The sequence below is a fragment of the Rutidosis leptorrhynchoides genome, chromosome 2 (genome assembly GCF_046630445.1).
Source record: "Rutidosis leptorrhynchoides isolate AG116_Rl617_1_P2 chromosome 2, CSIRO_AGI_Rlap_v1, whole genome shotgun sequence".
Classification (NCBI taxonomy): Eukaryota; Viridiplantae; Streptophyta; class Magnoliopsida; order Asterales; family Asteraceae; genus Rutidosis; species Rutidosis leptorrhynchoides.
Window position 1 is genome coordinate 164,097,826 of NC_092334.1, and position 17,044 is coordinate 164,114,869.

A 17,044-nucleotide genomic window follows, 5' to 3' on the forward strand; every position below is an offset into this window, starting at 1 on the left:
TAAAATATGATAATTATTTTTAAATTGCGCATATTTAATTATTATTCCAGCGGGTGCGTTTTATGATGGGACATGAAAATAATTTATTTATTAATTTTAGACCCCGTTTGGGTTATTTAAGAGGTGCGTTGCGTTTTAATAAACTGGTAAATACCCGTGTTTTATCGGGTATGGGTTTAAAACCCACTTAAATAAATAAAATGACATGCGTGGTTTTAATTAGTGCAGTACATGGTTTTCATTTTTGTTCTTCCTTTCTCCCTTGATTCATACATATCGATGCTCACACATACACACATACAAAGCCCTAAATTAACTTAATGAACATGAAAGATGAAATGGAAGAGTAGATTAGTGAGTTTGTTCTTCCCTCTCCTTCTTCCTCCCTCTCTCACGCACGCACCTACCCACCACCACCATCAAACCCTAGTTTTTTATTAATGAAGAAGATGATGATTTCATGAACTAAAATTGGGATTCTTGCTTCCTTTAACGTCTAGCTTCAAGGATTGTTCATAATTTGTACTAAATTCTTGTTTACTTAAGGTTTTGCTAGTTGTTTTTAATTGATAAAATGGGTGCTTGAATCTTGATTTTTTAGTGATGAAATTGCTTGATAAATGTTAGATTTAAGTTAGATAATTGCTAGTAAACAATTGTGGGTTTGATTATTACTTAAAAATGCAAGAAATAACAAAAACTGGGGGTCACCATATGGAAGGCAGCAGCCGTAGCTGCTGCTACTATTTTGGGGTGGCTGTCACCACCGCTGCTATCGGCCAGTGGTGGTGGTTGGCGGTCGTTGGCGGTGTTTGTCGATTTTTGGTGCACGAGACGGTTTAACTTGATTGTTTTGACCCCGACCCGTTTGAATTAATTATGTTTGTATCGGTTTTGTCATTTTTAGTCCATGACCCAATTTTTGTAAGTTAATTTGGGTAGTGTTTGGTATATGTGGACTCTTGGAGAAATGCTTGGTTCGTTGACCCGTTTGGACCCCGACTAATTTCGATTATTTATGTAGGTTTTAGTTGCTTATATCGCCCATTTGGACCCATGACCAATTTGGGGGTTTTGTTATGGTCTTTAATTGTTTAATTGCGATTTTGTCATGAATACATATTTTGTAGTGAACTTAGTTGTTGGTTGCGACCCGTTCATTTGGACTTATTATATATATATATATATATATATATATATATATATATATATATATATATATATATATATATATATATATATATATATATATATATAAGAATATATACATGAATGTAGACTATGTGACATGATTAGTATAACAGTTCTGTATGGTTTGGCCGAGCCGCCAGAGTCTCTGTAGACGGCACTTGGGTGATGTTTATGTGTTAGACTATGTGACATGATTAGTATAACAGTTCTGCATGCTATTAGCTGAAGTTAGTTGCACTCACTTAGCTTCGTGCTAACCCCATCCTCTTCCCTTCTTCCTTACAGGTTGACTGTTGCATACTTGATAGATTCTAGGGAGACGGATTGTTGGGAGATATGTTTGACTAGTCGGAACTCTGCTGTCGCGTCTTTTCTATTAAAGTTGTATTAATGTTTAGTATAACACCAGGTCGTTTATTTATTAACGTGTTTATTATTAATGGGATTTTATATAGATATACATGTTTATATTATGTATATGTAAATAGGCCTTCCGTTGTATTTTTAAAAAAAATATGGGGTGTTTAATATATATATATATATATATATATATATATATATATATATATATATATATATATATATATATATATATATATATATATATATATATATATATAGTTAGGGATAGGTATATCTGTAAGTAACTAGGGGTGAATAGTTACTTAATACGATTTTTAACACTTTTTCAATGATCAACAAGATTTGAACAATCCTTGATCACTTTAATCAACTTAAACCAATTTGTGTAGTGTTTATGTTTGTAGTAATGCGGAATGTAAAGTAAAGAACATAAACACAAAGATTTATAGTGGTTCGGGTGGATGTTAACTAATCTACCTTAATCCACACCCCCGATTCACTAATCGAGAGTTTTGCTTCACTAAACACCTTTCTCCAAATTCAACGGAGATCCGATTTACAAGCCTTGTACTTATTCTTAGACAACAAATCTAATCCTTCTATCCCGTTGAATGATTGCCTCTAACTTAGATCAACTTGTCTTGACCTTGGACAAGTATTAATCCCCAATGGAATTAATCAACTCCCTAGTTCCCTTTAAGAAAGATGATAGCTAAGCCGGCATATGCTTCTAGTTACAAAGTACAAGACCCACCCTTTCTAGTGATGACAATCTTAAGACAATTCTAAGAATTAATACAACACTATGTAAACTCACAAAGATAGTAATTTGAGAGTAAGTTTACAACCCTTTCTATAATCTATAAGATTATAGAACTTCTTTTCCTAATCACAAACATATGTATAACTGTTATGCTCTTGTGTTTCTCTGATGATTTTGAGTTGTAGCATGCAAGAGTTCCAAGTCTTTAAAGTTCTCCAAGTCTTGCTATTTATATGGAGAGATAAAAAAGTAGCCGTTGTTGCGGCTGGGAGCATGGTCGACCGTGGGTTGACCGCATGCGGTCCAGTCCAAAATTCCTATCCGTCGTATAGCCGTTTGAATCAGTTTTGGACTTCAATTTTTTGACTCTTTTCTTCATTTAACACCTGCAAAAGATACCCAACATCCTATACAAGTTCCATATGCATTAAGTGTTCATTTATCTTGGATGTATTGCCATGATAGTGACTTCTCATGCTTAAAATGGAAAGTCTAACATTCTTGGATACAACTCATGATTATCATTTGAGGCAATCTCAGTTTTGCAATAATATTTTATTTGTAATTAACACATTTGCTAATTCCCTATTGGTTGGTCAACATGTCATTGATGAGAACAACCCACTTTAATCACAAAGCACACTAGTATTCAAATTTAATCTTGTTTGTGAATTAATTAAGTGTGTTCATGATGTCTTAACAATTTGAGCATGTAATATCAATTAAGCATGTTATAAGACATCAAGTAAACCAAGTCTAAATCATTCATAAACTAGATTTTAGACTTAAGCAAACATATGTGTGTTAATGATTCATTATCTTTTAAGATTATTAGATTATGACATGTTAAGCATTATCCAAGAATCATAAACATATATTGAAGTAGTCCAAATACAAGTTGATGAAATTCCAACTTGTAACTCATAGCAAGACAAGATTCATACATAACATATTAAGTAAGTACTTAGCAAGTTAGCATTTAACACATAGTCAAATAATACTCATGTATTAACTAGCAAGAGATCACTAATTAATCTAGGATTAAACATATAGTGATAACATGGCATTGAACTAAGGCTATGTAAGTTTTAATTGCAAAGTCGCATTTGCAAGATTAATGTATAAGTATACATTAATGTCCAACACATGTACAAGGAAGGAGAAATTCTTGGTTGAGACTTGATGACCATCCTAAGTATGTCTAAATACATTTTAGATGTACATGTTTTCCTACAACACTTATGTGTTATTCCTTAATCAAGGTTTAATCGTCATTAAGGCGTCATTAGGTGTGATTAACCAAGATTAGTGTTCTAGTGACCAAAACTCCTTTGGGTATGAAGGAGGCAACTATTCTAAGCATGTTTAAATAGTTTTCATAAATTATGGATGCCTCGAAGTGGTCAAACTAAAATTGGTGGAAATTGGGACAGAAGGTTTTACATATGGACACCGATAGTAGCGTGGATATAATGTATGAGCAATGTTTCAGACAATTGCCAGAGTCTGTAAAGCAATCCATCTAACCTTCGACTATGGCGCTCTCTGGATTCTCAGGGTAATCGGCATGGCCCATAGGCACCCTGGACCTGAAACTAGAATTAAGAGATGACAAGGATAAGTTTAAGACGCGCACTGAAGATGTTGAGTTCTGTGTAATGCGCGCACAATCCAGGTATAACGCCATACTAGGAAGAATATCCCTTCAAAGGTTTGGAGCAATACCATCAACGGTTCATGGATTAGTAAAATTTTTGACAAAGAAAGGAATTGCTACTCTCGAGTCAAACCCACCTGAGGCACTATGCACTTCTGTCACGGTGAAAGAGGAAGAGAAATCAATGAGTGAGACATCATCAGGATGTCACATCGTAATAAACTCCAGTTATTCTGACCAACTTAGACGTATTTTGCTGGTGCGACACAGATATGACAGGCGTTCCGCGAGATGTTGCGCAACACCGGCTTAATGCTAACGTAAACATGACACCTGTCCGACAAAAGAAGAGGCCCATGGCGCCCGACAGAAGTGAGTGGCTGTGCGGGGAAGTAAACAAACTAGTTAAAGCAAACATCCTGCGCAAAGCCAATTATCAAATGTGGGTAGCTAATCCGGTCCTGGTCCCTAAGGACGACGGATCATGCGCTTGTGTGACGACTTTAAGGATATTAACAAGGCTTGTCCAAAGGATAACTACCCTCTACCAGAAATCGACTGGAATGTTGAGTCTGAAATGTCCCGTTCATATCGATTATAAACGTTTCATATTAATTGATTTCGTTGCGAGGTTTTGACCTCTATATGAGACATTTTTCAAACACTGCATTCGATTTTTAAAACAACCATAACCTTTATTTTATCGATAAAGGTTTAAAAATATTACGACGATTATCAAATAATGATAATCTAAAATATAGTGTTTTCACACGGCCATTACATAATGGTTTACAATAATATTACACATCAACTTAAGTCTTCGAATGTAGTTTTAAAACAATATAATACAAGCATGCAGACTCCAATCTTGTCTTTATTTAACATGCAACAGCGAAAGCTCTTAATAATCACCTGAGAATAAACATGCTTTAAACGTCAACAAAAATGTTGGTGAGTTATAGGTTTAACCGATATATTTATCAAAACGTAATAATAGACCACAAGATTTCATATTTTCGTTTCTCATAAACAACATGCAATCTGCATAAAAAAATCATTCATATGATGAACACCCGGTAACCGATGTAACAACCCAACCCGTTAACCGACCAAAAACGCAGCATAAAAAAAAATAAAACTGAGCTGTCCAGATGGGGTGCGCGGCGCGCACCCACACCTGTGCGCGGCGCGCACAGGGCCTGACAGCCCGCTGTCCACTTTTTCCAATTTTCGCAAAAAGATCTCTTGCTTCCCGACACTTTTAGACCAAACGCTCTTCACAACAATTTATATTAGTTAAAACTAATACGTTCCAATAATAAAATGAGTTTTACGAGATCGGGCCCACATCGGCCGTTTTACGACTTTCGTACAAACTACAAGTTTTCGACCACATGATTTTTAGCACAAAATAAAGACCGAGCATGGCGATTGGGGATACGCTACCCAATCCTAATCAATCCAAAAGCAAGATCTTCTAAAGCAACTATGCGAGTCCACTAGTTCCCACGCTTACCCGAGCCACCGTCTCCAAGCAAATCTATAAAAATGTAAACAATGAGAGGGTAAGCTAACGCTTAGTGAGTGAGAATATACTACATACATATATATGCATAAAATGGACACGCCACACAATATCAAATAACACATACCGGATCATCCGAGCATATAGCAAGCAAAACTAAGCTTACCGTACAATTGCGATACCACTAGCTACAACATCAATGTAAGTTCACTCACAACGTTATGAACAACACTACTAAGCTACACCCGAAGGGCTAGCTACAACACATCAATATCAAAACATAAGATAATATAATATCCCCGAACCTACAACCCAAGGCTAAACACTTAACCTTAACAATAAGATGACCGTATAAACCGAGTCACCATGAATCCGCTCTAACCGAAATTCACAACTTAACAATAAGATGATCGTGCAAACCGAGCCATCATGAACCTATATGTGAAGTGATCTCTATAACCGAGAACCGCTTCACCCGACCCGCACCCATCCTACACATACATATGCACATAGGATATTAACACTCACCTTTTCGCCTTGATGAATGCAACCGAGTAATTCCGCAACACGTCAATGGAAAGTACCTAATCCATTATCACAAATACAATAACACACTTAGAGTGGATTTACAAACCAACTCAATTCGACACTTAGTGCAAATTCGACCAATTGCACTTACAAACACCAAATGCGTCCAAACTAACCACTAATCACTAATCACAAGTGAAAATGGTCCTAATAAGCCAAAAGAACCCAAACTTAAGTGTTTAACACTTATCAATCTCAAAATCACCCAAAAACCCTAATTTTGACTCAATTCCAAAATTAGTCTTTCAAACACACCAAAAGGGTTCCAATACTTCCATAATCACTAAACCTAGTGATTAAACCCAATTACAAGTCATAAACAAGACCAATTTATTCGCCAACCCAAAATCCACCAACAATAACAATAAACCCGATTACTAGCATCAACAAACTCACTTCAAGAGTTTTAAATGGGTTTCTCTACAAATCAAGTTCAAACCCTAACTTTGAATATCAAATCAAACAATGAAATTCGGAGTTAGAACTTACCACAACAACCAAAACGTAGCTAGAAACGAGGTGAACAACTTTAAAACCTGAGACTTTGATCAATTCAAGCTCCTTCCTCTCCAAAACCCCAATTCTCTCACTAGAATTCTCCCTCTCTCTCTAAGATACTTGAGAGTGATGAATGGATGTGAAAATGATCCAAAAGTGGATCCAAACCAGCTGATAAGGCCTGAGGTCCGGCCTCAAGTGAAAAGACCAAAAAGCCCCTCATTAAACTTAAAATAGAAAAAGACAGAATTCTGTCGCTGGGCATGTGCGCGGCGCGCACCCATGTCTGGGCAGATTCTGACCTTTTAACTTTTACACTATGCTTCACCCACTAAACGTACATCATTATAACTCTATGTACCATAAATATTTGGGTGTTACAATTCTCCCCCACTTAGAATCGATCACGTCCTCGTGATCCTCGTCACGAAACCAAACGGACCCACACTCTACGGTCCTCAAACATACGTTCCAAACCGACTCCTACCACAATTATCATAAACTCGAAGATTAAACCATTTACCAATTACACACGTGCACGCATTTCGAGACATGCAATACACACGACATCCGAAAACTACCACAATCGCTTAACATTCGCGAAAACATCATGTTTCCTTCCAATCTCTCTAGGCAATCCTCCCCAATGAACCGCCTTTAACACTAAATCGTCATCCGTGATTTATCAAGTCCTCAAATCCGAGCACTAAAACTTGCTCAATCCCTCACATCGGGAAAAACTCAACCAATCTCTTACCGAGGTATCAATCCCTTAGCGTACCCTTACCGAGTACAATGCTAAAAGCAGCCAAGTCTCAACCTAAGGTCAACAACCTGAAACGATGAAGACCGAACAAAAAAAAATCCTTACGGATACGCTTACCACTAAACATCCTTTGTAGCGCGCAATACAACCAATACGCCACTATCCTAACATCATAAGCAATGGCTAAGACCGAAAGCGTCCAAAACGACTATCGCAACGCTAAACCGAAGGTGCACAAAAAATCGACTAGTGTTACACCCGTAACAACATGTGAGCTAAACACGGCTATCGCCTCACTAATCCCACGACATGGTCCCCACGACCCCACCATCGGCGTATAAAACCACCGTTAGTTCACACAACGTGGCCCTTACGACCCCACCATTGGCGTATAAAACAACCAATAGATCACACATCCAACAACAAGAAGGCTGGCAAAAAACTACACACGACCCACTTCCCAAATCTCAACACCGAATGAAGTCAGCGGATCCCGTCAACGGTCATGCTTCACCGATATAACACTACACCCATGATGAAGTCAGCGGACCCCGAAGGTCATGCTTCACGAATCAACGATCTCATGATGAAGTCAGCGGACCCCGAAGGTCATGCTCCACCAATCAACGATCCCATGATGAAGTCAGCGGACCCCGAAGGTCATGCTTCACCAATCAATGATCTCATGATGAAGTCAGAGGACCCCGAAGGTCATGCTCCACCAATCCACGATCCCATGATGAAGTCAGCGGACCCCGAAGGTCATGCTTCACCAATCAATGATCTCATGATGAATTCAGAGGACCCTGAAGGTCATGCTTCACCAATCAACAATCCCATGATGAAGTCAGCGGACCCCGAAGGTCATGCTTCACTAATCAATGATCTCATGATGAAGTCAGAGGACCCTGAAGGTCATGCTCCACCAATCAACGATCCCATGATGAAGTCAGCGGACCCCGAAGGTCATGCTTCACCAATCAATGATCTTATGATGAAGTCAGAGGACCCCGAAGGTCATGCTCCACCAATCAACGATCCCATGATGAAGTCAGCGGACCCCGAAGGTCATGCTTCACCAATCAATGATCTCATGATGAAGTCAGAGGACCCTGAAGGTCATGCTCCACCAATCAACGATCCCATGATGAAGTCAGTGGACCTCGAAGGTCATGCTTCACCAATCAATGATCTCATGATGAAGTCAGAGCACCCCGAAGGTCATGCTCCACCAATCAACGATCCCATGATGAAGTCAGCGGACCCCGAAGGTCATGCTTCACCAATCAATGATCTCATGATGAAGTCAGAGGACCCTGAAGGTCATGCTCCACCAATCAACGATCCCATGATGAAGTCAGCGGACCCCGAAGGTCATGCTTCTCCAATCAATGATCTCATGATGAAGTCAGAGGACCCCAAAGGTCATGCTTCACCAGTCAACGATCCCTTTTGGCCTCGAACAACGAGTAGCGTAACATCGCGCTCTGCTACGCCATAGTGAATCCTAACGGATACCACTACCTATTCACAAAATCGAGCAAGAACCGCCTATATCAAACATAGGCACAAAACAATAATTCTCTAAAAGAGGATCCGATACGCACATCCCTTAACCGAGGGATTTCACCTTACTCACCATACCCGTCCATTATCTCTCAACGAGATTTACCACATTACTACCTTGGTGATATTTCAAATCCAAAATCATAAGTACAATTTAATCGAAATTGTACCCTACCACAAATCGACCAAATCTAGGTCCCGACACAAATTTCGGATCTACCAAAAGCATTGTCCGAAATCTCACACTAAAACCTCCTCGTGCGGGAGTGTAACTCCCCCACTTGGAACTACGTTCCATAACCGCATCTCGTACACCCGCACAATGCTACCAAAGGTAGACTTTACCAATAATTGGGTTCACACGGCCCATCACCACGTCTTGCTTCAACTTTGAGCATACCAAGGATCCTAACCTATCCTTAAACACTTCGAACAAAAAGTGTACCACAAATTACACGAACTATACACTCGCAATCATCCAATTGCTTTAGTTTGTCGAATTTCACCCGATCGCTCATGAACCTAAGGGTTTCACTTCGGTACCCTAAGTATAATGTAACCGCAACACAATCGATTTCAAGAGTTTCAATCCACCCGACGAACCTCATGGTTCATCAACTTCAACACAAAAGCGAACACGTACTTAACGACCGAACACCAAAACCCATTTCCATGGTTTGGTAGAAACATTTCCCAAATACTAAGGAATGCTTGGTTGCACCAAGTCTTACGCCCATCGCCCGACAATCAAACGTCACCATAGGGTACTTCCATTAGGAACGTCACCCATATCAATAACATGCACAACACCATTGAGACTTTAAGGGTCTCACTCAAATGAGCTTAACGACCCGATACCAACCAAAATGCTTAAGCACCCAAGGATTCGCACCATAGGATCAAGGCACAACACACCACTTATACACTCTACTGAGAGCAAACCGGAACCATAAACGTAAACCGCCCGCTTGCTACGAATTATCTCCAACGGAGAATAAAGTTTAGCTAAGACTTACGCACATACCGCATGTTATTACAAACGAACAACATATAATTTCGTACTAAAGGTACCTGATGTAGCGCTGTTGGGCTTCCGTGCACCACTACCCATCATGTATTCGCGCTCTAACCTCCTAACCCGATCGTCATGCGATTCGGAACACTCTGACTTCCGGTGTCCCTCCATCTGGCAAATGAAACACCTGATTGAGTCTAAAGGCACCACCGTACAATCTTGTGCCAAATGACCCCGTTCCCCACACTTAAAGCACGTGAGCTTGTAACCCTTCTTACTCTTCTTCTTCACATTCCCGACGCCTTCAGGCGTACTTCGTGCCCTCTTACCATGAGCACCATGTAATCCTAACCTTGCAAGTACATCTTCATCATCACTACCTCGAGGTTTGGGAAACCTCTTTTCAAACTCTTCCTTTACAACATTAGTCACTTGGTCTCGGACCATTTCCGTCATTTGTCCTCTGACCAACTCCTTGGTTACTTCCCTAACTTTGCCGGTGAAAACCGAGACATATTGTTCAAACACGGCCTCAATCTTTAACGTTAACTCATCCTTCTCTTCGTGAATAGGCTCACTCGTTCCGCATCCATCTTCCGTTTTCATTCTAAGGAATGTAAACGATTAGATCACGAACGTATAAACCACACGCACAACACCGTCCCATCTTGCTAAACACTCGTCGTACATCACTTGTTAGACATGATTTGTGAAATGTCCCATTCTTATTAATTAAAAACGTTCCATATTAATTGATTTCGTTGCGAGGTTTTGACCTCTATATGAGACATTTTTCAAAGACTGCATTCATTTTTAAAACAAACCATAACCTTTATTTCATAGATAAAGGTTTTAAAAAAGCTTTACGTAGATTATCAAATAATGATAATCTAAAATATCTTGTTTACACACGACCATTACATAATGGTTTACAATACAAATATGTTACAAAAAAATAAGTTTCTTGAATGCAGTTTTTACACAATATCATACAATCATGGACTCCAAATCTCGTCCTTATTTAAGTATGCGACAGCGGAAGCTCTTAATAATTACCTGAGAATAAACATGCTTAAAACGTCAACAAAAATGTTGGTGAGTTATAGGTTTAACCTATATATATATCAAATCATAATAATAGACCACAAGATTTCATATTTCAATACACATCCCATATATAGAGATAAAAATCATTCATATGGTGAACACCTGGTAACCAACATTAACAAGATGCATATATAAGAATATCCCCATCATTCCGGGACACCCTTCGGATATGATATAAATTTCGAAGTACTAAAGCATCCGGTACTTTGGATGGGGTTTGTTAGGCCCAATAGATCTATCTTTAGGATTCGCGTCAATTAGGGTGTCTGTTCCCTAATTCTTAGATTACCAGACTTAATAAAAAGGGGCATATTCGATTTCGATAATTCAACCATAGAATGTAGTTTCACGTACTTGTGTCTATTTTGTAAATCATTTATAAAACCAGCATGTATTCTCATCCCAAAAATATTAGATTTTAAAAGTGGGACTATAACTCACTTTCACAGATTTTTACTTCGTTGGGAAGTAAGACTTGGCCACTGGTTGATTCACGAACCTATAACAATATATACATATATATCAAAGTATGTTCAAAATATATTTACAACACTTTTAATATATTTTGATGTTTTAAGTTTATTAAGTCAGCTGTCCTCGTTAGTAACCTACAACTAGTTGTCCACAGTTAGATGTACAGAAATAAATCGATAAATATTATCTTGAATCAATCCACGACCCAGTGTATACGTATCTCAGTATTGATCACAACTCAAACTATATATATTTTGGAATCAACCTCAACCCTGTATAGCTAACTCCAACATTCACATATAGAGTGTCTATGGTTGTTCCGAAATATATATAGATGTGTCGACATGATAGGTCGAAACATTGTATACGTGTCTATGGTATCTCAAGATTACATAATATACAATACAAGTTGATTAAGTTATGGTTGAAATAGATTTGTTACCAATTTTCACGTAGCTAAAATGAGAAAAATTATCCAATCTTGTTTTACCCATAACTTCTTCATTTTAAATCCGTTTTGAGTGAATCAAATTGCTATGGTTTCATATTGAACTCTATTTTATGAATCTAAACAGAAAAAGTATAGGTTTATAGTCAGAAAAATAAGTTACAAGTCGTTTTTGTAAAGGTAGTCATTTCAGTCGAAAGAACGACGTCTAGATGACCATTTTAGAAAACATACTTCCACTTTGAGTTTAACCATAATTTTTGGATATAGTTTCATGTTCATAATAAAAATCATTTTCTCAGAATAACAACTTTTAAATCAAAGTTTATCATAGTTTTTAATTAACTAACCCAAAACAGCCCGCGGTGTTACTACGACAGCGTAAATCCGGTTTTACGGTGTTTTTCGTGTTTCCAGGTTTTAAATCATTAAGTTAGCATATCTGTAACAACCCAAACCAAACCACGACAATTCCCGTTAAATTTTACAACAAAAAAAAAAATTCTGGTGCAGTTCAATTGCCTGGCGCGCCAGGTGGGTGCGCGGCGCGCCAAACCACCTGGACAGCCCGCTGTCCCCGGAAGTCAATTTAACGAAAATGTTCGACTAGTTCCCGACATTTTTAGCCAAAACGCTTTCAACCATGAATTCATATATATAAAACTAGCACGTTTAATTAATAAAATTAAGTTTACGGAGTAGGTCCGACATCGACCCATATTACCACCTTAAGTACCAAAAATACAATTTTCGACTTTAAGATTTTAATACAAAACAAAGCCGAGCATGGCGATCGGGAATACACTACCCAATCCTAAACAATCCAAAAGCAAGTCACTAAAGCAACTATGCAAGTCTTCTAGTCCTCACGCTTACCCGAGCCACCATCCGCATGCAATCTATAAAAAGAGTCAACAACGAGAGGGTAAGCTAATGCTTAGTGAATGATAATATACTACATACATATATATGTATAAAATGAATACGCCACACAAAACAAATACCGCATACCGAAGCATCAAAGTATAAAGCATCTACACTAAGCATACCGTACGATCTAAGCAATGAGCTAAAGATACAACACAAAAGATAGTCCACCAACGACAAAGTAAACATCGCCAAATAGCTACACCCGGAGGGTTAGCTACAACACAACAACACATTAATATAATACAATAATAATAATACACAAGGTCAACCCCTTAACCTCAATCACACGAACATTGGCCGAACAACCCGAGCCTTGTGATTTCGCACAACCCGAAATTCACTTCTCAACCATAAGATGACCGAACAACCCGAGTCATCGTGAATCCGCACTACCCGAGATCCACTACCTCAATAAGGTGACCGAACAACCCGAGTCACCATGAATCCGCACTACCCGAGATTCATTTCTCATTACTAAAGCCCACGGTCACGGGATTATAAAATCCACCACATTGGGGTCATCCACAACACAACCATATCAACCCTTCGCCATTAGGGTTATAACAACCAAATCACAACCATGTGTGATAATGTGCACACAAAATGTGCACCTCGCCGAAGATGGTCAACCAAAACGCACAACCGTGCCAATTGGACTTATACACAAGTCCATCAAGTCTACCTATATGTGAATTGAGCTCTATAACCGAGAATCACTTCACCCGACCCGCACCCATCCTACACATACATATGCACATAGGATATTATCACTCACCTTGAAGTCTTGAAGAAAGCTTCCAAGAAATCCGCAACTCGTCAATGGAAAGTACCTATTCCATTATCACAAATATCACAACACAATTAGGATGGATTTACAAACCACCCAATTCGACCCTTAGTGTAATTTCGACCCAAATGCACTTCCAAGCACAAACCGTATCCGAACTAACCAATAATCACTAACACAAGTGAGAATGGTCATAATATGCTAAATAAACCCGAACTCAAGTGTTAAACACGTGTCATACCCATTTTGACACTTAAACCCTAATTTTGACCCATAAAGGTCAAAATCTCATCCTTTACAAGTTTGACACCAAAACACATTTAACTCGGTTTAATACTTCAACTTAATCCATTTTAAGTTTATAAACCTCATTAATTAGCCAATCGGGTCATAATTACCACCAAAACCTAATTTGACCCAAAGTCACAATTAGTCACCCAAATTACCCTAAATGGGTTCCAATACTTCCATAATCACTAATCCAAGTGATTAAACTCCAAACCAAAGCCTAATCAAGGCCAAAACGTCATCCAACCCAAAACCCGCCAAGTGACAAGAATAACTAGTCACCATAAACCCATTTCATCACCTAAGTGGGTTACTCAACAAATTAACTCAAAACCCTAAATTGAATATCAAGTTAAACAAATGAAATTCGGAGTTTGAGCTTACCAATACCACCACAACGTAGCTAGGAACGAGGAGAACAACTTTAAAACCCAAGACTTTGAACGATTCGAGCTTCTTCCTCACCAAAACCTTCAATCTCTCTCTAAGCCTCTCTCTCTCTCTCTCTAAGAATGGATGAAGATGATAAGTGGATGTGAATGGGATCCAAAACTGATCCAAACTAGCTCATAAGCCTCACAAATCCGGCTCCATGTGATTTTACCCTTTTACCCCTCATTAAAGCAATTAAAAATAAAGAGGGTTCTGTCAGCAGCAATCGGCGCGGCGCGCCCCAACCCTGCGCGGCGCGCAACACAGCTGAACCAGATTCCTTTGCATATTAATTCCATATAAATATTAAACGAAGCCCGATCTCATATGTCTTTTATAAACAAGTATACAAAATAAATATTCGGGTCTTACAACTCTCCCCCACTTAAAACTCGATCACGTCCTCGTGATCCTCATCACTTGACCAAACGGACTCCACTCTACGGTCCTCAACATAAGTCCAATCCGACTTTCCTAAGCAATTTTTCCCAACGAATCGCCTTCCACAACTAAATCGTCACCCGCGATTTATCAAATCCACAATCCGAGCACTAACACCATGCTCATTCCCTAACACTGGGAAAAACCCAACCAATCTCATACCGAGATATTAATTCCTTAGTGTACTATTACCGAGTACAACGCTAAAAGCAACCAAGTCTCAACCTAAAGTCAACAATCCGAAACGATGAAGACCGAACCAAACGAATCCTTGCGGATAACACCAAATCACTAGACATCCTTTGTAGTGCGCTATACGACCAATACGCCACTACTGTAACATCATAATCCAACGGTTAGAAACCGATAGCGTCCAAAACGACTATGGCAACGCTAAACCCGAAGGTGTACAAAATCAACTCTCGTCACACCCGTGACAACATGTGAGCGAAACACGGCTATCGCATCACTAATCACACAACATGGTCCTCACGACCCCACTACCAGCGTATAAAACAACCAATAGATCAAACCACACGGTCCTCATGACCCCACCATCGGTGTATAAAACAACCGATAGATCACAACTCAACATGGCCGAAACAACCCGAGCCAAAACACATATGGAGGATGGTCGAAACAACCCGAACCTTAGTGAATTCGCACAACCCGAAATCCACCAACCCAATCCATATATCTCACAACAGAATGACCGCACAACCCGAGTCATCGTGAATACGCGCAAACCGATATTCACTACCACTGCCACATAGTGTAACCGAGGATGGCCGTACAACCCGAGCCTTAGTGAATCCGAACTACCCGACATTCACTACCTCAAACTATGAGCCCAACCAACAGGGACAATCGTACTACCCGAAATATTGTGAATACGAACAACCCGATATTCACGTCCCACAACACAACTCTCTTGATGAAGTCAGCGGACCCCGAAGGTCATGCTCCACCAATCTCAATACCGGATGAAGTCAGCGGACCCGAAGATCATGCGTCACCGATCTCAACACCACGCTCATGACGAAGTCAGCGGACCCTAAAGATCATGCTCCATCAATCACGTACTCCCATGATGAAGTCAGCGGACCCTAAAGATCATGCTCCATCAATCAACCATACCATAATGAAGTCAGCGGACCCGAAGATCATGCTTCATTAATCGTCAATCCCATGATGAAGTCAGTGAACTCCGAAAGTCATGCTTCATCAATCACATACCATAATCGAGCAAGAACCACCTATATCAAGCATAGGTACCGAACAAGAATTCTCCAAAAGAGTACCCGACACACACCTTCCTTAACCGAAGGATTTCACCTTGCTCACCAAACACGTCCATTATCTCTCAACGAGATTTACCACATTACCACCTCGGTGGTAATTCCAATCCAAACCATAAGTACAATTTATCCGAAATCGTACCCTACCACAAATCGACTAAAACTAGGTCTCGACAAAAATTTCCGGATCTACCAAAAGCATCATCCGAAATATCACACTAAAACTTCCTCGTGCGGGAGTGCGACTCCCCCACTTGGAACCACGTTCCTATCTCACAACTCGTACAACCGTACAATGCTACCAAAGGTAGACTTTACCTACGATTGGGTACACACGACCCATCACTACACCTTGCTCCAACCTTGAGCATACAAAGGATTTCAATCAATCCTTAAACACTTCGAACGAAAAGTGTAGCACGATTACACAAACCATACCCTCGCAATTATCCAATTGCTTTAGTTTGTCAAGTTTCACTTAGTCACTCATGTACCTAAGGGTTTCTCCCGGGACCCTAAGTACAATGTAACCACAACACAATCGGAGTCGACACCACGCTAGTAGGTATAAAAGAGGCACCTAATGTCGCGTCATAAAGACTCCATTACCAACATACGTCAAGATTTTAAACACTCGATCTCAAAGGTTCCAATCACCCGACGAACCCCATGGTTCATCACTTCAACACAGAAGCGAACACGCGCTTAACAATCGAACACCAAATCCATTTCCGTGGCTTGGTAGTAACATTTCCCAAATACTAAGGAATGCTTGGTTGCACCAAGTCTTACGCCCTTCGTCCCAAAAATCAAACATCGTCACAGGGTACTTCCATTAGGAACGTCACCCTTAACAGTAACATGCACAACACAATGCATCTAACAAATCCGAACCTAAACGCCACAT

At 39.5% G+C, this 17,044-nt stretch overlaps 1 protein-coding gene across 1 annotated transcript in view; it reads left to right on the top strand.

The window, feature by feature from the left end:
• The window catches only part of LOC139888406 (uncharacterized), a 62,039-nt gene extending 57,752 nt beyond the window's left edge, over positions 1–4,287 (top strand). The window contains exon 6 of the mRNA XM_071871415.1: positions 3,993–4,287. Coding sequence (XP_071727516.1) covers positions 3,993–4,287 — 295 coding nt within the window. The remainder of the gene's footprint in view (positions 1–3,992) is intronic.
• Positions 4,288–17,044: the final 12,757 nt, after the last annotated feature.